The sequence below is a fragment of the Chelmon rostratus genome, chromosome 3 (assembly GCF_017976325.1).
Source record: "Chelmon rostratus isolate fCheRos1 chromosome 3, fCheRos1.pri, whole genome shotgun sequence".
Lineage (NCBI taxonomy): Eukaryota > Metazoa > Chordata > Actinopteri > Chaetodontiformes > Chaetodontidae > Chelmon > Chelmon rostratus.
The window spans coordinates 4,298,829-4,323,593 of record NC_055660.1 but is presented as its reverse complement, the minus strand read 5'-3'; the positions used below and the strand labels follow the sequence as shown (position 1 = coordinate 4,323,593).

The 24,765-nt window shown below is 44.2% G+C and overlaps 1 protein-coding gene across 4 annotated transcripts in view; it reads left to right on the top strand.

Moving 5' to 3' along the window:
* lrba (LPS responsive beige-like anchor protein) overlaps positions 1 to 24,765 on the top strand; it is a 180,858-nt gene that overhangs the window by 69,974 nt on the left and 86,119 nt on the right. For all 4 annotated transcript variants that reach the window (XM_041933032.1, XM_041933033.1, XM_041933031.1 and 1 more), the window contains exons 34-36: positions 8,746 to 8,810; positions 10,868 to 10,976; positions 20,370 to 20,536. In XM_041933032.1, the coding sequence (XP_041788966.1) occupies positions 8,746 to 8,810; positions 10,868 to 10,976; positions 20,370 to 20,536 (341 nt within the window). The remainder of the gene's footprint in view (positions 1 to 8,745; positions 8,811 to 10,867; positions 10,977 to 20,369; positions 20,537 to 24,765) is intronic.

Here is a 24,765-nt window from a genome sequence, read left to right as displayed (position 1 = left end):
GTCAGAAAATTGTATATATATCCACACAAAGCCATCAAATATTTGAGTTGGAACCAGTGAATTTTTGTAATTTTTGCATAAAACATTACAAAGGACTTCTACATTATCAAAGTTAATGCAGTTTAATTTTGTCAGTTGTCTAACTGACTAATTGTTTCTACTCAGTTTATAAATCGGAAGAATCACAACTATTCAGCACTTTCAAAATTCTGTTTTTATAATGCATACATGGTAGTGGATAGCAGTATTTGTTTTGTATATTCTTTTTCTTTATTAACATATTTTTGCAGCTGAATCTTCTGTCCTGTTTTTAAAAAGCTTTTAGATAAGACCAGCCTTTAGATAAGATAAGATAAGATATAACTTTGTTGATCCCAATAATAGCAAGAGTACAAAGGAGATGTAGAAAAAGAACAAAATAGACAATAAATAGGGCGGCAAAATAAAATCAACTATGTATATGGACATTATATACAAAAGAGTATAAAAATATAGTAAAGATTAATCACAAACATGAGATGAATAATCCTTGATGTTTGTTCAGAGAGTGTAAATAACAACCAGACATTTTATTACTTTATCTTCACTTTGTCCTTATCCATCCTGCTCTCTACAGTCTTATCGTCTGTTAGTACAATCATATTTTACGTTAAGGTACACGCATTCGCCATTATCTTTTTTGTTAGCATGCATATTAGTAGCTACTGGCTCTTTATGAATCATTATAAAGCACTTATTAATGCCTTATTCTGCCCAACCACATTCTACAACTGCTAGGCCATTAACTGAGAGTTTTCCCTCAATAACCTCCCAGTTGCTGTTTATTGATAGCAAGGAAGCATTAGTAAGAGCTTTACAATAACTAATGAAGAGCTACTATGCTACTAATATGCATGCTAATAAGCAACCAGTTAATGGTGAGTTTTTCTACCTTAATATGTAGTGTGACCATAACTAGAATGCAAAAATTACTCAAACCACCAACACAAAGGGGAATGTTGACATTTCTCCTGTTTTAAAAGGCCTCCATGACAAGTTCATCGCTGGTCTGTTTCTCTGTCCTTTGACCAACTCAGATCAATCTGTGAAGTTGTTACCAAACCGTCATAGCCCTTCAAGGTTATTGAATGTGATGGCTACCTCAAAGTGGCTCTTGCATATTACATGAATATCATCTAAGTTTCCTCCAGTCAGCCACGTTCGCTGAGGGTCTTGCATGCAAAGAACCACTCTTCCCTGCCCCTGATTCGCCTTGACAGTTTCACTCTCCCTCTCGCACTTGTTTTCCCCCGTCTTTGTCATGTTTACGGCCGGCGTGTTGTTTCCTGGGTGCGCTTCTTGATGTGGCTTCCACCCAAAACATCTGATTAATAAATAATGCGCTGGGACAGGAGAGAGAGCTTTCCCTTGCGCTCGCTGCCGTCCGTCCCGGCCTTTGAGAAATCATCTCATCGGTTACTGGACAGTCTACGATGAGCAGAGGCCCATAAATCTCCTCAGTAGCTGCATTTGTGTCCTGTAGATCAGCCATTATTGTCCGGCCCCTCTGTCAGCCCATCCATCCTTCTGCCATTTATCAGAAATGCATCCTGTACATGGAGTGGAGGGAAGGAAGGGAGAGAGTTGTGGGGTGGAGGGGTGCTGGTTTCATGATGGTCAAGTCCAGATTGGAAAAACTGCAACATATACTTAATGCTAAAATCCAAAAACCTAGTGCTGCGTGTGTTTGTAATGCTCCTGTTTCCTGTTTTTTTCCACTTACCTCCGTTGATGTACGGCGCTGCAGATACTTCTGCTTTTTTTGTGCTCAGGTAGAGATGAATCAGCTGCATTTTTAGCCTATACTAGCCTGGCAATGGCATGCTATGGGTCAGTCCACCACTTATATCGGATGGATTGTCATGAAATTATGTACAGACATTCATGTACCCCTCAGGATGAATCCTGCTGTGGTGACGCCCTGACTTTTCTCCTAGCGTCACCAGCAGGTCAGAGTTTTAGTTTTCAGTCATCCAGTCATATATCTCACCTTTTCCCTCCAAAACTCAGACATTCACGCCTCCAGTTAGCGTCACCTGCAGGTCATCATTTTCATCCTGCAAAAGCGCTGACATTCCCGTCAGCTTCAGCTGGACTGAGTGTCTCGTGTTGAGCATGTGGTTAGCATGCTAAACTGGTAAGCATTATGTGTTAACCATCAGCATTGCTATTGTGAGCTTGTTAGCATGCTGACGATAGCATTTAGCTGAAAGCGCCACACTTACTAAGTGCATCCTCACTGAGCCACTTGCATGCCACTTGTACTGTGGCAGCAGCAAACTCAGACTCTCAGCAAGGAAACTCAGACACTGATGTCTAAAACTAGGAGCATGTAAGAAAATTTCAGTTTTTTTTTTTTTTTTACTCAGTAATTCCACATTTACAGCCAAATGTTTGCATGTGACTACCTGGTTTATTGAACTTCATTAGCTGGCACATACATGTCCTTCTAAGCAAACACTGTTTTGTCAGGACCGCTAATCCTTTCATAGTAATTCAATAACATCAATGTTAAGCCGCTAATCCAGTGACCACACATTATCACATGTTCCCAGCCAGCCACACCAAAGTTAACCTGTTTAACAGATGGGCACCTCTCTCCCAGTCAGCAGGGAGAAAGACATTGACTTCCCCAAACACTTGGCTCCTCGTGACCCTTGACCCTGTGACCTCCAGGTTAGAAGGAAGAGTGGTGGAGGCATGGGGGTTCAAACCCCTGCAGTTAGGAAACATGCTCCACACAATCAATAGCATAATCTGAGAAATGAGGGCATCAGTTGGAAGCTTAGTGGCTCTGAAAATAAGAAAAAACAACCAATAAGTTACTTCAGTGTGTTTTATTGAGTTGCTTTCTTGGAACGTTATGGTGGCGAAAGCAAAGCCCGATGCTTGAATCGCTAAATCGTCATTTATATCTGTCAGCGGACATATTTCTTCCTCTCTCCCCCCCTGCGAGTGAGGCTTTGATGGATCAAGAGCAGACCATGTTGTATGAACCACTTGGGGAGCTGAGAGAGGTGAGAGAACTGGCGAGGAATGTGATGAAACCAGGGGACAAAAATACTTTCCCCATCATTTTCCTCACAGTCAGACCCGCACCCCACTGCGCAGTTAAACAGGCACACAAGGTTCAAGATCAGTGCAAATCAAAGTGTTATTTTTCCCCCTCCCTCCCTGCTCGCCCGAGCCCCGTGTTCTGCCCCAGTGCCCCTTTACGGCCAGGCCACGCGGCTCCGTGTCCCTGCCATCGCTCTGTAGTTCAGAGGATAATATCATGCTGCTGATTCTTTGAAAAGGTGCTCTCCTGTGAGACATAGGGAAAACACAGTAACACCAACTGGCACTTAATTCTGCAGGCTCCCTATCGTTGCCAGCTATGCAGCCAGAGAGGGGGCAGCGGGGTGTGTTGTGTTGGAGGAGGTGGGGGTCAAGGGGGCTTCCTGACAGGAAGTGAAGTCTAGCTGAGAGGGGAGAATCAGACGGGAGACTCCTCAAAAAAAAAAAAAAAAAAAAAAAAGTGGCTTTTAATTTGGCTCCCAGCAGCTTTTACTGTGAGCTGGCCTCAAGTGGCTCGGCGCTGGAGGGCCTCAAGTGGCATGAATAGTTGGTTATTTATACACAACGTATAATCGTGTTTCAAATAAATGAATTTCCCTGACAGAGCCCTCTCCTCCTGACAGCCACTGTTAATGTAATGTTTTTTCTACCTGACAGGCCCCACGTTAGAAGACCTTGGAATGTGTTCTTATGTCTCTCCTCCTGCTATCCTCTCTCCGCTGTCCCGCTGGTAGAACCATGTCCAGGCTTCTCAGCTCAGAGCCGGAGTGAAATTTCATCTCCATGCATTTTTGATCTACTCTTGTCATCACTGATCATACTTCAGAGGCCCAATCAAGAAGTCATGGCTGCACAAAGATATACTTTTATACTGTGTACAATAACTCTGTCCATTGATGACATTAGTTGGCATCCTTGAGTGGACTAAAGGTACATACAGGTATGGAGGTATTATTCTTGAAATATAGGTATTATTGCAGATTTGTTGAAAGTGAGTGATACTGACTCTCTGTCCTCCAGAGCAAACCCTTTGTGTGAGTAATTTGAGGTGGCAGCAGATCAGCCCCAGACTCCATTAAATAATATCACTTTTATGAGTTGTTGAGTTTGGAGAAACTTTGTGAACTTTGTGAAACCCTACATCCACGACAAATTCTTAAGTATTTGTTCCCTCGTGTGAATTCGGCAAATGTAAGACATGAAGTTTTTCCTTCCTTTGTTTAAAAGTACTGTGTCAGTGTGCTGCAGTACTGGCCTGTAGGCTACTCTGTGACTGGATGAATTGTATGCCTTGTTGACAGCAGATCTGATGAACAGATGAGTGCTTTCTCACCTCTGAATTTGAAAAAGCTTTATTTTAAAACAAATATCTGAATCAATGCTGTGTACGTATGTTAGCACTTGTACGGATTGCGTTTAAATCTACCCAAGATCCGAATGCAATGTGAGCCAGACTACCTTCAGGTGTATTGGGGAAGATCTGATCACATCCTGATCTGCTCTAATGTGTCCTGATAAAGATTGCATCTTAATAGCCGGCATAAATGGGGTCCAAGAGCGAAAACTGGACCCTGTGGTGAGGTTTTGTGCAATTAGAAGGGTAAAAAGATTAATTCTCAATCAACATTTTTATCAGCGATTGCAAAACTGTGCAAAATTCTCTCCTGTAGTAAGTTGCACTGAAAAGTCTAAACCTGCAGTTCTGATAAAAGTAAATAAATGAGAAGAAAAATTTAGTCATGAACATTACGTCGAAGGATGAGGTGATGATTTCATTTCTCATTTTGATCTGAACATCTGTTCTGTTTGAAACAGCTGCACAGTGCTGCTCCATCATTAAAATCCACTGATAATAGGCTGAATTAACCGAATACCAGATCTGTTACAAGTTTGAAAAATGAAGTCTTTACAAAGGAGTCAGCTTTTTGTGATATACGGCTGGCTTAAATGTGCTGTATTCCACTGAGTCATACTTTTCATACACAGCTCAAGCGCTCTGACATGTTTTTGGTTTGTCTGTTTGGCGTACGGGGGGGGGGTTTACGTCCTGATTTTTCACTCTGTGTTAGTGTAGCCATGAAAGTGTGAGTCCATGAAGCTGCTGGAGACCCTGCAGTGTAAATATTTTGACATCGGTAAATATTCCCTCAGTTGTGAATTTGATCACGCAAACACCAATACGAGTGTCTGTTTTCCTTTAAGCAGATACCATCTGAGCACGCACACGTGGGACGTCGAGGGCTTGGAGGAGACGCGGGCTGTTATTCGCGGAGACGCACGCATTTCTCAGACGCATGAATAAGCAAACTGCTCAACTCCTGCATTAATCACTCAGAGGGACAACGTGAACGACATATTTGATTGTTTACGGTTAAAGTGAATTTTCAGTTCTGTCCCCGTCTTGCTCACCCGGCTGCTTTTCTTTTTTCGGCCGCTGTTGACACGAGTCGGCTGTTCATAAACACTCGGGTCACGCAGCTACAAAAAATTGTTTCCTTGTCTGCTCTTTTTTGTGGCCGTCAGCACACAAAGGTCTAATTCAAACTGTCAAGATATGCCGCCACCTGTTATAGATGTGTCGCAGGAGCGTCACGGCAGTCAGCGACAGAAATACTCAAATTCATTTAAATCCTTGTCTTTTTGCAGCCTCGTTATGTGTCGACTCGTGATCAAACTCTCATACATGTAAGGGTTTAAAAAAAAAAAAAAAAAAAGAAATCGGTAGCTCTCGGCCGCTTTCGTTTTGCTTCTGCTGCACTGCCGCATTTGACATGAGGATTTATGCTTTTGTCGTCCCGTCTGAAGTTGTATTCCCACAGCCTTTCAGATCAACAAATACTTGTGATTATGAGTGATGCCACTGAAAAGCGCTGCTGACTTATTTGTTATTCCGGTCGAATGGAGACATTTCTTTCCTCAGCACTGGAAAAAAGTTTTCCTTGTGTTGTGGCCTGCCTGACGTTTGAAAGGCGATTTTGCTCAGGAGGTCTGTGTTTTCTCACCAGTGGTCGTGGTATATTTAGATGTTGATTATGGATAATCAGCTGTAATGACGGAAGTGCATGGCATGTGTGTTTAGACTCAATGCCATCATCATGGAACACAGACCAAACAGAGCTGTCTTATTGACTTCAGATTGAGACAGGCATTTCCACGAGCAGATTCATTCATGCACACCAGCGCACACAAAAATAGCCGAGGCGAGCGGCGTCAAACATTGGCCAAAATTTCCGATCGGGATCAAGGGGCAGCCCCTCTCTCGCTCCGTCCTATCATCCGTTAGCAGGTCAGGTTAAAGGTGAGGGGTCACAAATGGCTGCTTGTATCTACTCATCAGGAGCGCTGTGGTCACGACCATAAAAGCTGCGACACTGCTGACCAGGGCAGCCAAAATCCAATATTCTATCACTGACCTGTCCCTGTTTCCTTTTTGTCACCGGGAGATGTCCCTCAGATCAGGGTCATTGCTTTTTTAATTCAACTAGGAGAGCCATTTCTTAGCCCATAATGACACCATTAGTCTTGCTATCACCTTTGTCTGGCTCCACGAAATGCCAATGGCCTCCCCGCCGTTCATCAAACCTAATTTAGGGCCGAAGCCTTTCCGAGCTGCGGTTTCGCGATAATCTTTTTTATTTCTGCTGAAGAAGCTTTTAGTTTTCCCCTTAAATTCTCCGACTCCTGCATCAGAGTCCCAAGTACTTTAAAGAAATCACATAAAGGAAATTTAACGTCACTGGTTTTCTGGTTCTCCGGGGAGAGCGGCTCTATTTACGGCCTCACTTCCTGTGGTGTTTATTTGAAATCCAGCTAGCACAGACCGGCCCGTCCTGGAATATCCCCACAGCCGCAGGCTAACACTCATGTTTAATGTCCTTCAACTGCAGTCTATGCTGAAACTAGAGGGCCCCAAGGCTACTTTCACACACTTCCTCTGAAGCAAGCCTCAGCCGCAAAACCCTCTGCCAGTACTCAACTCCTAAACACTGTTTCCACTCCCGAGCCCAGACTTTTATTCCCTCTGTGCCCTCTTTATTTGGAATGTATTGTAAACACGGTCAATGCCAATACGGCCCTTCAGGACAAAAAGCAGTTATGAATTGAGGTTGAGCGTTGGGTTGTTGTCTGTGTGACATGCAGTTTGTTACAGAGTGATGGTCCGCAGGCACTTCAGGGGAATGGTTTCTCGTGGCTCGGTGCGCGATTGGCTCTGATGGTTCTGCGTTTGTTGTGCTGAAAGGGAACAACTGTATGGTTTTGAAAGTCATCACGTGGGCGCGAATACGTTTGGATGCGTATTAGAGATTCTTGTAAATTGATCTTTTCCTTCCTCCTCGCGGCGCTGATATCTCGCCCCCGTGGGCTCTGGGTTTACTGAAAGGCCAGTCTCTACATAAACACACGGTTTCCTCTATCAGAGCAAGAGACGATGACAGCAGAGTTTAAGAAGTTTATGCTTGGATACACACACACACACACACACACACACACACACACACACTCTTTGCCTGTCTTTCACTGCGAAGTTGTTTCGCAACTCAATTAAATTAAACCACTTAAAATCAGTTGTTTTGGGCAATTTGTTAAAAGAATTTCTGTGAGCTTGAGCAAAACGTGTCTCATGGTTATTTTCACCGCTGCTGAAATCGCCTTCGCGCATTCATCAACAACATTTTAATAAAAGCTGAATAAAGTGGAGTGCACGGAGACTTCAAGCTGTGATTAATGTTTTTTCTAAAGAGTAGTTTGGTAGTTTAGGTCTCTAACCGGAGAGTTTTTTTGCGCGTATGTCTCCGTCTCCCCTGAGAGGAAGAAGGGGGGAAAGCGCTGTGAGGTTCAGACAGGCCTCATGACCTTGTTGCTTTATTATTCTTTTGACGGTTGTGTTGAAGGTGTTGAAATATTGAACAGAACATGAGAGATGATGACCGCCGAGTTTCCCTTCCCTCTCGTTGTCCCCTCGAAGCGGAGGATTTAAAGTCGCACGCGGCTGTGGCCGGATTGTTTAGACTGACACCTTGAACCATAACGTTAGTCAAAGAGGAGGAAATTTGTGTATTTACTTGTGATAAATGCACTCTCAACACAGCTCTCTCACTCCCATTATGGAGCCCACGCTGACCAGAGCACTCAGTTCACCTTTTTAGATGGTGTTTCATCTGACATCAGGGACCAGTAGTGGCAGCCTGAGTCATCAGAGGGTGCACAAGAATAGTTTTCTTCAGGGTCCATTAATGGATAGATTAGAATTTAATAGATCAAACGTTAAATTATTAAAGCAAAAATGGCAAACATGCCCTCGAAATTTGCTGCTTTTCTTTGTTTTATATTGTTTACTCTATACAATACAATACTCTTTACTGTGGTCTCTGTGATTTGAAGATTTTCTAACATTTTTAGATCCACTGATTAGTTGATTATTTGAAAAAAAAATTGTTTATGATCATTTTACTCACAATCTGGGAAGATTGTCAGACTCCTACATCTTTAGTTTTAAGTAGCTTCTAGAGGAGAGGCTGCTTTAACCTTTGCTCGAGTTGTTTTCTTTGGATTTTTACTTTTAAATGTGTAGAGGAATGTATTCGCTCTTCTTAATGTATTGAAGGTTATTTCAGGATAGTTGCTGATATTGTCTGTGTTCACTTGCAGGAATGGCAGAACTCCATCCAGAAGAATGCAGGTCTCGCGTTCATCGAGCTGGTCAACGAAGGCCGGTAGGTGTAACTCTGACCTCGCGTGCTGTCTGCTCTCCTCGCAGCAGCGCTTCCTCATTATCTTTCCCACCTCTTACCCATCAGCCACTTTCCAATTTCACCATTCCTGGATCGCATCGCACTCCCCCAGGCCCCCCAGGATCCCCAAGGCTCTTGTGATGGGGTGTCTGTTTAAGATTCTGGACAACAATCAATGATCGGAGGAGCTTGGGAGAGAGTGCATGGAAGATCCTTGAGTTCAAGGCTCCATTCAGTACCTGCTTATCCCTGAGGGATTTGGGAAAGGGAGGGAGGTTAGGCAGCAGGTGACAGCGCCTCTGATCGCTGGTTCCGCTGTCACACTTGGGAAATCGCTCTTGATTTCCCACCGTCCCTCAATCGTTTCATGCCTTCCTGGTTGAGCCTTTATCTGCCTGTAATCATCTCTTCTGTCTGCCGCTGTCTTTTGTTTTTTGTCTGTTTTTCAATTATCCCGACATATGAGCCTCCCCATCTCTTCCTAATAAGACTCTCATTCCCACAGCAGTTCCTCTCAGTCTCCGAACCCTCATCAATTTCAGATTTATCCATTATTGATCCTCGGCTTTAAGAACCGGCGGAGGCTAATCCACAGTAATGCTAATGAGGCGAGCGATGTGGTCCTGAGAGCAGACCAGGATTTGTAATTCACTTTAAGGAGGCTGATCTTCCAGAAGCGTAACTCGAGCCAGTGTCATACTTGTGTCTGTAAATGCACGTCTGGTTTGTCTCTTTGTGGGAATCAGTCATTTAAACACGATAACAATCAAATTCAGTCATTCTTTTATTTATTTGATTGAATCCAGATTTTTTACTATACACAAGCAGTCCACCCTGATTGGGTTTTGTAAAAGCCGTGTAATGCAGTTCCTCCCTTAGAAGGTATTAAAAAGTCTTAAATTTGATTAATGGTACTCCTAAATGTATTTTTTTCTTGCCATAGGCAGTAACGCTACTTCTAAAATGTTTCTGTATGTGATTTCAGGCTGTTGGGAGACATTAAACACATGTAAATCAAAAGTGGTTTGACAGTGGATTGTGCATGCAGGAGGCTGTTCAGTCACGACTGCTAGCTACAGCAGCTGAAATCTCACTGTCTCACATGGCCAACTTGAAGATTTTAGCAAAACACTTGTATTATTAGTTAATCCATCTGTTTCCTGCCAGTATGACCATCAATAGGTTTTAAAAAGCAGTGTCTGTGGTAACAAAGAGATTACTTAAAAAGTCTTGAATTTAACTTCCTGCAGAAACCCGTTATTCTATTGCTTATTACTAAGTATTTTCCTTTTTCCCCTTTTAAAACACCATGAGTCTGTTTTGTCCATATACACAGTCTTGAGCACAGCAGAGCACCATAAAGAGCAGGGGCTCGGTTATTGATAGCGGGGCCTTGACAGGGCCATAGAGGCTGCAGAGGCCCCAGCACCTCCGCTCCCCTGCTGCCCTATGCTGAAACAGCAGGCTTAGGTTACAGCCGTCCCCTGGCCCCTAAACCCCCCACCCCACTGTCAGTCCCAGCCCGCCCGGTCCCTCCTCTCCGGCCCCTAGTCTGTTATTGTTCCACTTTGCACAGTCCTGACCTTTAGGGCTGTAGAGAGGTTTCTTCGACCAGCACACACATAACACGCATGTTTCATCAACGCTGATAAGAAGAGGGAGGTAGACTACATATGTAGCAACATGGGCAGAGATCCTCCCTCCTGTCAGATGCATATCATTAACAAATCAATTAGCACCTGCACCCTAGTTAAAGGATCTATCTGGTTTTGTTTTGTGACCAGATTTGATTTTCTGCTAATTTTGCACGGTTCTTTTTCAGCATTTTATGGATATTACATGCCTATCACAGGGTTGAACAGATGTTTTAAATACTCTGAAGCTCAAGATTTTATGATATTGCTAAACATCTGTCTGACATTTTCCCCTCTATGACTGAAGTAAATTGACATGCAAATACCTTTTTATATGAAGTTGAAGTAATAATTGTATATGCGTGTGCATGTGGGCTGATGTCCATCTCCCCTCCCCCCCTTCAGGCTGCTGAGTCACACCATGAAGGACCACCTGGTTCGTGTGGCTAATGAAGCTGAATTTATCCTTAGCCGACAGAGGGCTGAAGACATCCATAAACATGCAGAGTTTGAGGTAAGATGCTGCACAGCTCTGGCAACCCATGCACACACACAAGAACAAAATGACCATTGACATAATTTCTTATTATGTAAGTAAACTAAATTCGTCTGTAGATGTAGGAAAACATTAAAAACTGCCCAAAATATGTTGAGTTTACAGGTGTTCGGCTGCAGCCTGCAAACAGAAACAAGATTCTGCAACTTAAAGCTGAAATCTGTCACTTTTCAAAGATGAGCTGAGCATTAAGTGCTGCATTCGTGAAGCTGTTGTTCTGTCTCTCAATGCTGGTGGTGTGCAGTCAAAGTGTGATCTGCAGACCAGATAATGAGATTGCATTGACATGTTTTCTGAAGTTAGTAGATTGGACAGCCAGACATGTGCGACATGACGGATCTCATCAGCGTTTCTCAATAGAAGAGTGTCTTGCACTCTATGAAGATGTGAAGATTGCAGATTTCATCTTTAATTAAAGCCTCAGAAGACTGCAAGATTAAGCTAGTGGAGGATTCCAATACAGGCTTTGTTCTGTAACAAGAAGCAATGTTCACCAAGCGTGATCGATTTGTCATGTTTCTTCCTGTGAGATCCACACGAACTTCAGGCTTGTTAAGCTCAGACAGTAAAGTCCATTTGTAGCTTTGGGCCCATCGCACTAAGACTCCTTTGATAGAAATGTTTAATAGTTTGATATTCCAGTCGGAGCGTGGAAGAGCGGATCCAATGACTACTTAAAACTTGTCCGTCAAGTTTTAAGATCTGTCACAGCAAACCTGGAGGGTAAATGTTTACTTTTCAAACACAGCCCTGTGCTAATCGTGAACACACACACGAAAATACACAGACGTGCACACACACTGAAGCAGTTTGAGGGCTGGAGATCACGCTTGGCACATATCACTAACCAAACATTGTGTAGTGTTAATTTATCCCCGTGCCTCTCCGTCTAGCTGCAGCTTTGCCCCTGAAACATAACTTCCCCCCCCTCTCTTCCTACCAGTCCTCAGCACAAATGTTGCCATTCACGTGTAGCTGCCGGGCCAACTCGATCCTGACCCATGGGCACCCTTCGTTGCCCCTTTCCCAGTCCAACCCTTCTCACCGCCTCCCACCCCCCCCCCTCTGCTTTCTAGATCTCACCAAAATCATTTCCTGTCCTGCTGAGATCCTGTCCATTATACTCCCGCTGGGGGTGTATTTTGCCAGTGACAGGAATATGGCATTCTCCCCTCTCTTCCATCCCTCCCTCATTTCTCAGGAACCTGCCAGCACTAAAAGCTGCAGACAGACCTGAGAGGTGCTGGCCTGAAGGGCCGACTGTGTGTAAACCCACCACCTCCGCCCCCAAGCCTCAGCCCCCACTTTGCAGTAAAATGTGATGCTTTTTTTAAGGTTCAAGGAAGGGTCTCCCTTACATACGGGTAAAGTAAAATCCCTGAGGAGTGTTGAAAGTCAATCAGAGGGGTGGGGGCACAGCTCTTGCACATCAAAGTTTGGTCTGTGATTGCTATGTTTTGCTCTCTTTCCTGGACGGGCTGCTTTTCTGCGTAATTGACATTCTGTTCTCGTGAACCCGTATTACTCACTCTGCTCCGAGTGTCAGTCATTCGCACGGTATTATCTGACTTGATCTGACCTTATCATTAGCAGCACAGCCCGGTGCGGCGTGATTTAGCTCTGCGGGGCAGATTTTTTTAATCTACTGCATACCCACTTCATGAAAAGGTGTGCAGTATTTGCGCTCTTGGAAAAGCGCATGTACAGTATGTCAGATTGGACAGCTGTCTCCATCAGAGCAGCGCAAGTAAAAATGGCTCAGAGTATGTTGCCTGACTGGCAGACTGACGGACTTGGCAGACGGTCTGCACACGACAGCCCCAAATGATCCTGCTCTGCTCCGGCCTCTCGCCGTGGCCGCAGGCCACACGCTCTCTGAGAAATCGAGAAGGGATTGGGACATGGTTACACAAACTCCCAGACATTTGTCTCTCATTCCTAACCTAGCATACAGTCATTTGGCATTGCACGTAACAGACTGACTGTCCCGAGCACTCCATATTTAATTTATTGTTTTGCTTTTTTTTTTTTGTTGCTGTAAGTTGTGTGTGTGTTTTTTATGAATTCTCTTTCTTTATTACCTTATTTTTCTAGCTGAGTCTTCTCTGCCCTTAATAAGTGTACATTACGTCTACAGAACAAGAGTTGGACTCAAGAATAAACAATTTAACGGACAGAATTCAAGTAGTAAGAGTACGGTTATTTGTCTGATTAGCAGCATGCACGGAAACATGACATGAATAGTCTTTGATGCATGTTGGGTCAGAGAGTGCAAATGACAGACAACCCAGGACATTGTGCTATGTAGTAGTTGGTTGTTCTGCTCTGCAGGCTCTCCTTATCTACCCTGCTTTCTACAGTCATATATAATATATGTAAGACATTGTGCATCGATGTTAGTACGATCACACACACTGAGGGACACACATTCACAATTAGCTAGATGGTTATTAGCATGAGTCTTAGTGTCATATTGGCTGTTTATTGGTCTCTGTAAAGCACTTATTAATGCCTTTTTCTGGGGTTTAGGGTTATTAATGGTTAAGTTATTAAGATTGTAATTCATGTACAACAACTTCCTTACTTACTATCAACTTATAGCATATATACTATACCATCAAACAGTAATTAGGAGGTTATTGAGGGAAAACTCGCAGTTAACGACATAGCGGTTGTAGAATATGGTCATGCAAAATAAGGCATTAATAAGTGTTACGTAGTAGCCAGTATGCTACTAATATGCATGCTCATAAGCGACTAGAAAATGGTAAATGTGTGTACCTTAATATAAAGTGTTACCGTCAGTACCTTACGGTGTACATTGCAATAGTTACGTGGAGTGTCGCTCAGTCGACTGCAAAAATACAAATACTAGAAACCTGTAACTTTCCATTTGTTGTGTTTCCGTGTTGTCATTTCAAACTTGCTCCGCCTTTGCAGTCTTCCAGCCGCCCTTAATCAGATACCCACCGTAGCTCGTCCCAAACTATGTTTCACAATTGAATTCCCCACTTAAATGCAGTTGCTCCTCCGTGACCTCTGAGAAGAAGTGAACCCCTGATAAGTCTTCTCTGATATTGCTGTATTGATTTTTGCCTCCATGCAGGCTCTGCTTGAGCCTGCCCGAGCCGACGGTTTCATTTTGCACCGCCACAATAAAAATAACAGGCCAATGTAACATCCCCCCTGAGGGCGGGGGTGGAGGGTTTTGAAATAATTTCCAGCTATGTCCCAGTTTTTTAAAGCGTTGTTCCTCTGTATTGTGTTGCAGTGACACTTTAGGTTGGGTTTTTCGCCTTGTGAGAAATGAACTTGAATAGAAATGACTCATTTAGGATGTCGTCGTGTTACACTGGAAGTCAGGAGCTTTGCTAAGTCGTGCAGCATCAACTGCCAGAACATAATCTGCATCCTCCCTCGCTGTGCTGTTCTGCATTTAAGAGCTCTTGGAGTTAAACGGCAGCAGCGAATGCCAACCGAGGCACCAGAAAAGAGAATAATTCAATACATAAAAACAAATTTATGTTTGCTCCTTGTCAGAGTTCATATCCTCGTGAAGGCAGCGATAGAGGATTTAGATACCCGTTTGCCCCAGAGACATAACATATGCTTTCTCTCTCATGCTGTCTCTCTTTCGCTCTCCCTCACACTCTCGCCGGCTCTCTGTGGGACAGAATTGAGTTATCTTTGGCCCTGAGAGTAAGTTATTACACTGGGCTTAGGGTGAAACAGATGAAGATAACTAGGGGGAAATCCAATTACCTTTTAGGGTTCTCTATCTAAAAGGATCCTTAATGTGAAGGAGATCTGCAGATCGGATGCTGCCGGCCAGCACAACAAATGATAGACTCTGATATCTTCCAGAGGAGCAGGAAGGAGAGGCAGCCCAAGAGATAGAAAGGAGGAGAGAGAAATCGAACTCCCTCTTTTTATGGGGTTGTTCATTAGGGATGAAATGTGGTGGGCTCAGGGGCACAAGGGCAGATGAGAAGGTCCAGATAGGGAAGAGTGAGCAAGACCCAAGTCATTTCTATTCTTTCTTACGCTTCCCCTCTGCTCAGTCTTCTTCCTCTTTTTTTTTATATGCCCTCTTGATTCATCCTCTGCTGTTATATGGAGTAATTGAATTGACTGTCTGAGAGATCCTGTGAAAGCCAGACGATAGAAGCTAATTAGTGCTCGGCGTCATTGTCTTCCCTCTGCTGAGCTTGTAAAACGATCTGGTCCTTCTCCTTCCTCACGTTAATGACATTAACATTGAGCTGATGCTCATTATGTTCCATTATCATAGCACAGGTCTTTGGAAACTTGCGCATCACGGAGCTGAGTATCAGAGAGCAAGGCTTGGCGAGGATGCACCGTAATGGCTCCAGAGCTGACCTAACAAATTTGAAATATAAGCAGCGGGCAGATAAATTCCCTGATTCCACAAAAACCTGTTTTTGTATTGTTAAAACAGAAGCAATCTGCTGAACAAAGGTTACTCAAACACACACAGGAAGAACCGCAACTCCCAAAGGCTATTTACGCCACATCATTCGCCGCGCTCAGACTGATAGCTGCCACCAACTGTAGCTTGCTGTCATGTAGTTGTCGCAACTGTAATGTAGTATGTCAGCCGGGCTGGATGCCCGGACACCTCATTATGGGCAAAACTGCTGTCAAGAGAATGAGAGGAAAAAAACACGAGGTACATGTCTGTATTTGTGACAGCATTGTTGCACAGCCATCAGGACGTCGGTGCTCTTTCAAAAAGACAAACGGGAATAATTTCATACAGCGGTAAGGAAAAAAACTCCTCAAGCTGAACAACAGTAGATCTCTTAATACAAAATGTTGCTGTTGTCAAAATGCAGAGCAGGTTGGCGTCTTTGCTTCCTGTCCCCTCTTGGTGGACGCTTGTTTTTTTTTCACCGTACGACATGGAGTGTTTCACGGAAGACACCAGGAGGTGGAACGGGAGAAGGCTGGGGAACAGTAGTCTCAGTCCCACTGACTGGTCTGCGTAATGAAGTCCCCAGGTACCTCCTCCGCAGCTGCCATCATTATGTGTGACCAGCTAGCCCCGAAATATGACTTTACTCCACAGTTTCCTGCGACGGCCTCTGTAGTTGGCGCAAGAATATTCCTGCTTTGTTTTTCCTTTGAGCTGCTGAAGTTAAACTCGCGATTCAGAATAGACGTCCCGCGGCAGTGTGTTGTGTTCTTAGGTGGCTTTTTCCACATTTTATTTAAGAGAAAATTAAATGTTTGCTTCTTAAATTTCATACTGTTAGAAATTTGTTGTTGAGTTAAACCTGAGCTTTGCGCCGCTACCATGCGTTCATGATTTCAGGCCAATCCAGAGGACGTGTGTTTTTCATCTGTGGCGTCCCTCCGTCATTTGACTATTTTTCACCTCCAGACGACAGTTTAACACGTATGATTTTTCACGCGGCATGACCTTGGAACTGAGCCGGGAGTCATCGTAAAAAGACGGCAGCGAGCGCAGACTGATGTGGCGAGGGGAGGACGCGGTTTTGCGGAGAATAGTGGTTTCTGGGTAGGAGAGATGAAGAGGCTGCCAGCTGAGCATGGTGACCAGTCCATTAAAGATCAGCCACAGACAGTGTGAGGGGAGGAGCAGGGAGGAGGAGGAGGAGGAGGAGGAGGAAGAGAGATACTTTGATAAGTGTTGCGCCTGTGTTAACCTTGATGGCCGCTAGCAATGGGCCACTGCCAGCAGCGGGGATCTGTTTCAACTGGATTAGATTTTTTTTTTCCTTCTGTGCTCCAGGAGAAGGGAAAAAAATCAATACTTGGGAGCACGGCATGACAGGGGCATCATTTCAGAATTGAAGTGGCTGTCAGGCATTGTCATTTGGTGACTTTTGTTCGCCATTGTACTTTTAAGCCCTCATTTTTCTCCCCCTCCTCTTCCCTTCACTCGTTTCTTCCCCAGCCCATTGTCTGAATTCCCCCGGTGACATTTTATGTTGCAATTTGAAAACTCGAGGGCAAGAGATCAAGTGCACGAGAATCTCTTTGAAACCAATTGGTGGACTGGTTCAGCATCTACTTTTGTTTCGCGACCCCCCCATCCTCCTTTCTCATTTCATCCTCTTGTCTCCCTAGACCTCCATTGTGTTCCAGGAGGAATTTATTTGTGGTATATTTGCATTCTCTGCTACCAGACAAGGACAAGCCTGATGTCTCGCCTTCTTCTGGACAGTTTCTCTGCCCGTTTGTAAATGAAACCCTCCGGGAGTGCTTGTCGACGGATGTGAGAAATTGGAGATTCTCGCAGAGCGATAGCCCGGCCATGCAGAGTGTGTAGCCCTGATGTGCCACCAATGTCAAGACGCTGCAAATCAAGTGCTTTAATAACACCTCCGCTGGTTTTGCTTCGTCCCCCTGCTCTCCGACAGAACCTTGAGATCCTGGTTTTGTCAGGCGGCGTGTTGAAGGCTCGCTGTGGCACGGCACCACCAGACCTCTCTCTGTCACTCTAATTGATAAACATAGGGCTGATATCGTGTAATGAGCCTCCATTCTCCAGCCTATTATACTGGTTAACCCTCTCAACCCAGCGAGGGAGAGGAGGAGGGGAGCCGAGGCATCATCTGACAACAACTACAGCATTTAGATAAGGCTGACACCGTTACTACACCGCCACCACTGTGAAGCTCATCTCCTCATCCCGCCGGCTGATTATTTGTAGGATCAGCTTGGCAAAAAAGCACGAGCGAGTGGCGGCGATAAGCAGCACAACAGCGTTTTGCGTGTTTCGAAAATGAGGTTCAGTGGTGTTATTAAAACGTTTCCAACCTTTGTCTCTGTACATGGGCGTTGCCATTTTCTGCCATTATGAGATTTTAGAGATGATTACTGTTCTTTCCACTCCCCAGTCGCCTCCTTAGCAGCCCATTTCCTCCCCAAACTCCAGCACACATCCATACTTATTTATTTGAGCTGCTGATGAATTGCGGGAGACACGACTCAGTGTAATTGACTCGATTAATGCCAGCCATTATCGTTTCGTCTTCACCGAGCTGTCTCCTCCGGCGGGGCAGGCGCTCGCGCCGGCCGACCCTGTCAGCCAGGCCGTGTAATGGAAGGTGCTGCCCATGATTACAGTGTCGCAAGTCATAACGGTCTCACAGCCAGCAAGTTGTGCCCTGGTGGCTGTGCGGGTAGGAGGCCACAGCCATAGTCTGCCGTTCCCTTTCCTCAGCTGCTCTCTTTTAACTCGGTGAATGTAAGTTTGTCTCTGGGCATGTCTTTTTACTTTAGGCTTGTCTTCTTGTCAAAATATGCACATGGACTGCTTCAGTCACTCCAAAAGAGGCATGTTTCTAATTGCAAACGGGAACAGATACTTTTAATTTACTTCTTATGTTTCCTCAGCATTCCTTGAGAGGAAAGAAAGACCAGTTTGTTTGAAAATACCCCAAATGCTCCTTTTTTAGTTTCTGCCCTTTATCCTGTCAGTGGGCCTGCATGGAAGTGAATGCAGGATGGTGCCAGCTGGGAGATTTGGTTATTCGCTTTAACCTTCATAATAACATAACATAATAAGTCCTTCATAATACTCTGGCACATTCTCTGACTTCACATCAACGGAATGGCCCCCGGAATTAACAGTGACTTGTCTTTTCCACTTACAAGCAAACCCAGCTTCGGGTTTTAATGGCACTACTTATGTGTTCAGCTTTTCTCGTTGTTATTTTAGGGGTGAGTCTGTGAATTTGGCCTTTTCTGCTGCAGTCGACTTTGGCTTCGGATATGAGGAAAGCCCATTACGGCATGGAGGGTTTGGGTGTTTGGGCAGGCTCCGCACACAGGTGATGAAGTGTTTGTTTATGGTTATGAGTTTGAACCCAGCGCTGTTGATTAGTGCTGCAGACTTTGCGTGTCTCAGACAGGAGAAGATGGAAATGGACTCTTTATAGTTGTGCTACTTACATCGGTTTAAAGGACGGAAATCCACATAAGCGTTTATTTTGCTAAAATGGATCAGTTCTATAATCATACATAGTTTCGGGAAGTGTTTCTGTGTTGTCCCAGATTAACACTGGAACACACAATTATTGTTTTCTGTTGAAAGTGTGACATGTGGCCTCTTATGCAATAATTCGATGCCGGCTTTTTGAACTCCATCCTCTCAGACCCCTTCCTTTGGTCCAGCTTTTCGCTCGTTCCAGTCTCTGCTAGCCTCCAGCGCCGCTGATCAAGATTAATGGACATGCAACACACACACTCACACACACACGCAGCAAAGCAAAGAATTCTCTGGTTGAGAATTTGAAACACTCAGAAATTCCTTTTCCGTTCTCCCTCTGTGTTGCTGTTTCTAAGGTCATCGTGCTCGAAGGTCAAGGCCCACTTTAATGCCACACAAAGAGACATAGATTGATAATTAAGGCCCAGCCGCCTGCAGAAAAGCCCCTCTAATGTGATTTATACCTATAGATTTTCTGTCAGATATGAAATGTTGTCGTTCAAATTGGAGAGGAGGACCCATTATAAAGCACTTTACTGCTAACTTTGGAAAAGCAGGTTGCATTTGTTCGGCCGTTACTGTATGACTGTCGTACCAATGGGTTAGTTAAAGGGTAATTTGATAAGGAGAGTAATATGCAACCGAAGCAGCATTAATAACTGAGTGAGCTTTGCCTCTTTATTCGGCAGCCGTTTGCTTTAGCTGCCGTTCACGCAGAAGAAAATACAAACACACCATTGCAAGCCCGATGATCTGTACGCCTCCCCGTACTATACATAGCACATGTTTTATTTTACCCCCTCCCTTTCCACTGGCTCACCTTCAGCACGAATTTAACTTTGAAACAATTCTTTCAAAGTAAGCCACCAGTTTGCAATTGAAATTGATTCTGAAACCGAGATTGGAAATCAAAACACAGTTTCAAATTATAGCCGCTCTGTTCAGAAGGTGTTTTACCATCGCAGCAGAGTTCAAAGGCCCATTCTGATAACAGATTCAGACAGAGAAAAATGTCCTCCCCGTGCACGGTGGGTATCGTGTGATTTGGTGTGCCGGGGGGACATTAGCAAATACGTGTCCACTGTTATTAATCAACATGACATGAGGACAGAAATGACCCCATGCTTTTCATTTGGTTCCACTCAGAGTCGAGTTTCTGTGCATGAAAACACTGTTGTGCTGCTGTTTGTATTCTTCCTCCCTACAGATCTGTTTTTGTATATTTTAAGATGCTGACACACTGTGTGATTTATATACTGTAAAATCCATTCTTTTGCCACGTTTGTGTTTGCAGTGTACAGACTTGCGATGCCTTCACTTGCAGAATGTGTAATGTGTTTTTTTTGTTGTTTTTCCTTTTCCCGTCCCAGTCTAACTGCGCTCAGTACGCAGCGGAGAAGCGTGATGAGGAGAAAATGTGTGACCACCTGATCCGAGCAGCCAAGTACCGCGACCATGTGACGGCCACGCAGCTCATCCAGAAGATCGTCAACATCCTGACCGACAAACACGGAGCCTGGGGAAGCTCTGCCATAAGGTAAAACGAAGCCTGTTTCTAAGAAAAACACCAAAACCACAGCCTTTTTTACCATTTTAACTTCAAGTACGATGGTCTATCGACTTTTCCTTTTAAAATAGTGTAGAATTTATGGTAATGGTGGAAAAAAATCCTGTCTTGCTTGGTTTTCTTTGCTCAGTCACATGGTTTCACACATACATAAACATAATACATTTCACATTATGTACATGTTTAATCTATTCGAGGCACGTGGCAGGTTTTTTTTGTGCATATATTGTTTTGTAAATATAAAAGAGACAAAAAGCCTTTGATTCTATATTTTATCACAGTTGTGTTTTGTTCTCCACATGCCAGGATATTTCTACAGTAAGTGACAGTGTTACTTAAGTGAAGCATTGTATAGAAAAGCCTTTAATCAAGAGGATGCACCTGTTTTTGTGTTTTTTAATGAACCGTGTTCACTGCATGCAATTTTCTCCGCCTCAAATTATTCAAACCACTGTAATGGTTTTAATCTCATCATAATCTTTTCTCATCCCCCAATACTCATGACTTTGATTAAATTAGATTTGCAAAGGTGAAAATGTCAGCCGTGGGTTGAATGATGCATTGACTCGGGAGAGAGATGAAAGCCATTTAAACAGCTCCGCTCCCATTAAGAACAGAGGGAACCCTATCCTCTGTGTTTGTTTCGCCAAATAGGCAGCAGAATCCAATGCAGCTATTCCCTAATGATGGCTGTTTGTGCAGGTAGTGTGTAATGGTGAGCTGGAGAGACGGCCGCTGGCTCACGCTTGTTAGGCTGAACCAACTCTCCAGAGACTCGTCTGGCGAGGGTTAGTTTGCTGTTGGAACAGGAGTCTATCTCTGGCTGCCTTTGTTTTCCTTTTCTGTTTTTTTTTCTCTTATATCAAGATGTGGTGTGTTATTTGTCATATTTTTCTTCCCTTGATCCCATCTCCCTCCCTTTCTTTCTATTAGTCTCTATATGTGCTCACACAAGGCTATGCTGTTTACTATGGAGATTGTGTTCTATGAGCCCTGGCCAGAAAAGTCCCCCATTACTGGCCCTTTATGCCGTTGCACTATTGATGGTTTTCCTAATGGCTGCCGATGGGCGCACAGAGGCATTGGCACTGGGCCTTGGAGTGCAGCGCTCTTTTAATAAATCACAATCAGTCCTGTGCCATTACATCAATATTTTTGGTCAATTACTGTGAAGGTCAGGTGGTGCAGCTTCGCACCAGAGGCCGCAGTGTACCGGGCATAGGAGAAACATCTGGTGCTGCAAACCCCAGAAAGAGAACAAGCAAAAAGAAACGATGGACACAGAAAAAAAAAAAAGTCACAAGCACACCTGCATACCTGCAGGCGGCCTAACACAAAAGATGTTCTTTCCCTAATTATTTACAGGCCGCAACGTGTGCTGCCTGTAAATACGGACGGGAGGGGAAGGACGGATACACACAATGAGACCCGCAACCTTTTTCCAGCTGTGAAAATGAAATCCAGGAACACAAAGACAATACGCAGCTATGATTACGACCTTTTGTTGCTCGGGTGTAAAATCCAAGCCTGCCTGCTCACACGCCATAAAAACGTATTCCCCAAAGTTTCCATTCAATAAAGAGTCTGAAACTGAAAATATTATTTTCTCACAAGCTGATGGGAATTGTTGTTTCCTCACGGCAGGCATCTAATATCTTCTGACACGGTGTGACCCGCCTGAATGCAATTTGTGTCTTAATATCCAGCTTACAGCGGCCCTGGCCTCTGGAGGGAAGAGGTGTTAGGTGATTTTCCCTTTTCCATTCCCCTGCTTCGTCTTTCCTCTGTCTGCCGCTCTCCTTCTCTACCTTTCTCGTCGTCACAACATGCAATTTCTTTTCTCCTTTTCTCTCGCTCCTTGTCCTTTTACTCTTTCTTGCTTCACTCTGCACCTCAGTTGTATCACCGGGCGTCCGGGGAGGATTCCCTCCACCAGACGCAGGCGGTGTCTATCGTTTTTGTGCCCTTGTCTGTCATCCGGTGTCAAGACAAAGACGGCCGGACAGATAGGTCGACTACCTGTTCATCCATACGTTTCTGTCCCGGTGCCTTGAGACTCAGGTGTACAACATGCCAGCCTGCTGTCTCTTTAAGAGAGGAAAAAAGTAAATGAACAGCTAGCGAGATAGCCACAAATGAAACAACTGGCAGATTTCATTTTTTTCTCTCCACGTCGCTCCAGTCCCCCCCCTCTCTTTCTTTGAGCTTGGGTCCACTGAGCATCCAGACTGCCGCAGTGTTTATTTGGGTCAGGAATCATCTTTCATGTATATGACACCTAGACAAAGTCGACGGACAGAGAGGGGAGATGAGGGCAGATGATGGAGAACGCCAACTCACAGTCTCAGGGGACGCACACTACTCTCCTCTTTTTCCCCTCTCATACCTCCTCTTTATTGCATTCTAATAGGCTGACTAATGTACCATGGAAATTCACTCTGGACGCAGGAAGCGGGGGAAGCAAAAGGAAGGTGGCGGCGGCAGCTGAGAAAAGGGCAAAGCGTGATGCGGAAGCAGCGTGCACATGTTTTTAACCGGAGCTGTTTGTTGACAATCTGCTGATGAAGCCGGTCTGTTTGAGGCAAATGCAAACATTATTCAAGATGAGGTTTAGCTGCACTCCCGAGCATTTGCTCCTCTCCTGCTTTGTCTTGCTCTTTCCATTTAAAGCACCTTTTTTCTCCCGCTTTATTCCAACAAACCTCACCTAGAGCCTGTACCCCCCAAAACACACACACACACACCTCGAGCACCGGCTCCTCTCGCTCTGCTCCTCCTCCCTCATGTAAGCAGCTCATTTTCTGCAGCACCACTGCTCTAATGGACGCCCTTAGGCTAGAGGCTTCCCAGCCAAGGGACATCCATCTTTTGGCATGTCACACTCCCGCCCGGCAAAAAATCTTTGTGATGTGCACTCCAATTTTTCTTCAGTAAATCAAATCATCCTTCCTTCAGAAAGACGAATGCTTTAGGGTTGGAGTGTTATAGAGAAAATCAATGCCGGCAAAATTGAAACAGTATGCCCCCGTATTGATCGGCCTTGTGAGATCGAAAACGAACAGCTTTGTAACTGTTCCGCTGGACAGTTAGCTGACCTGTAATGGACAAACTATTGATATTAGCATTACTATTTTATCTTGTGCTATGTCATTTCACCAGCACGCTATTGAGGAGAAGAAGCCGGAGCAGAACATCCGCAGCTGGAAAAGGTTTTTCTATCTTATCCACTAATGATACAGGAGATGGTGTGAAATGGTCTCTACACAATATACTAAAGGGGGGGCTTTGTTGTACAACCTGAGTTTTTTGGGGTTTTTTTTTTGGTTCACATTTCATAAAACAGTTATTTCCTTTACATAATATCCCCATTCGATCTACAGCATCTGATGCATAAAAAAAACAAGTACAGAACGTATACTACAGTATATCCACTCTCCAGCACCTGCTCCTTTTCGCTTCTTTTCATATGTTAATCTTCGCATTATTTTTACATTCTTTATTGGTTCATGGTTTAGTCTGTAAAATGCCACAAAATAGTGAAAATATTTTCTACAGATTCCTCGTTATCTCTGACACTTCAGCGTCCAAGGTTGTTCAGTTTTTGGTGATATAAAACAAAACAGCCGCAAGTCCTAAAATAAGCCCTTCAAATTAAAGTATTTTTCTCTATAAGATTAAATGTTCAAAGCGTAAATTTATATTTAAAGTGTCGTTTTATTTATTGCTAGCGGAAACTCAAACCTCAGCCGATCGCCTTGATTAAGACTGTGCTGATGTGGTTTGATCAGATTTGATTGGCAGCGGTGTGAAACATAAGCAGACAACCCCACAGCCGTAATCAGATACAGACATTCCTGAATTCTGATTGGTGCGCTGAAACATGTGACATCACCTCTTGTCACTTAGCTGCACACACTGGACGACAGAGAAAAACACAAATACAGGATCTCACAGCTGAAATAACCAAAACTGTGACACAGATTTATTATTTGCTCATATTAAGAAGCTGATGATGAGTAAATAGTTTTTTATGCTTAAATTAATTTTCTTTTTTGTCAGTCAGTCAGCTGTATAATAGCAGCACTCCTGCTCATTGTCCTTTACTCATAACAGGCCTTGTTAGTTGAGCCTCCTCTTCTGGATTGCAGCTGTATCATCCTCTTGATTATGCTGTGAACGGTCTGTACCGCGGGGTGATG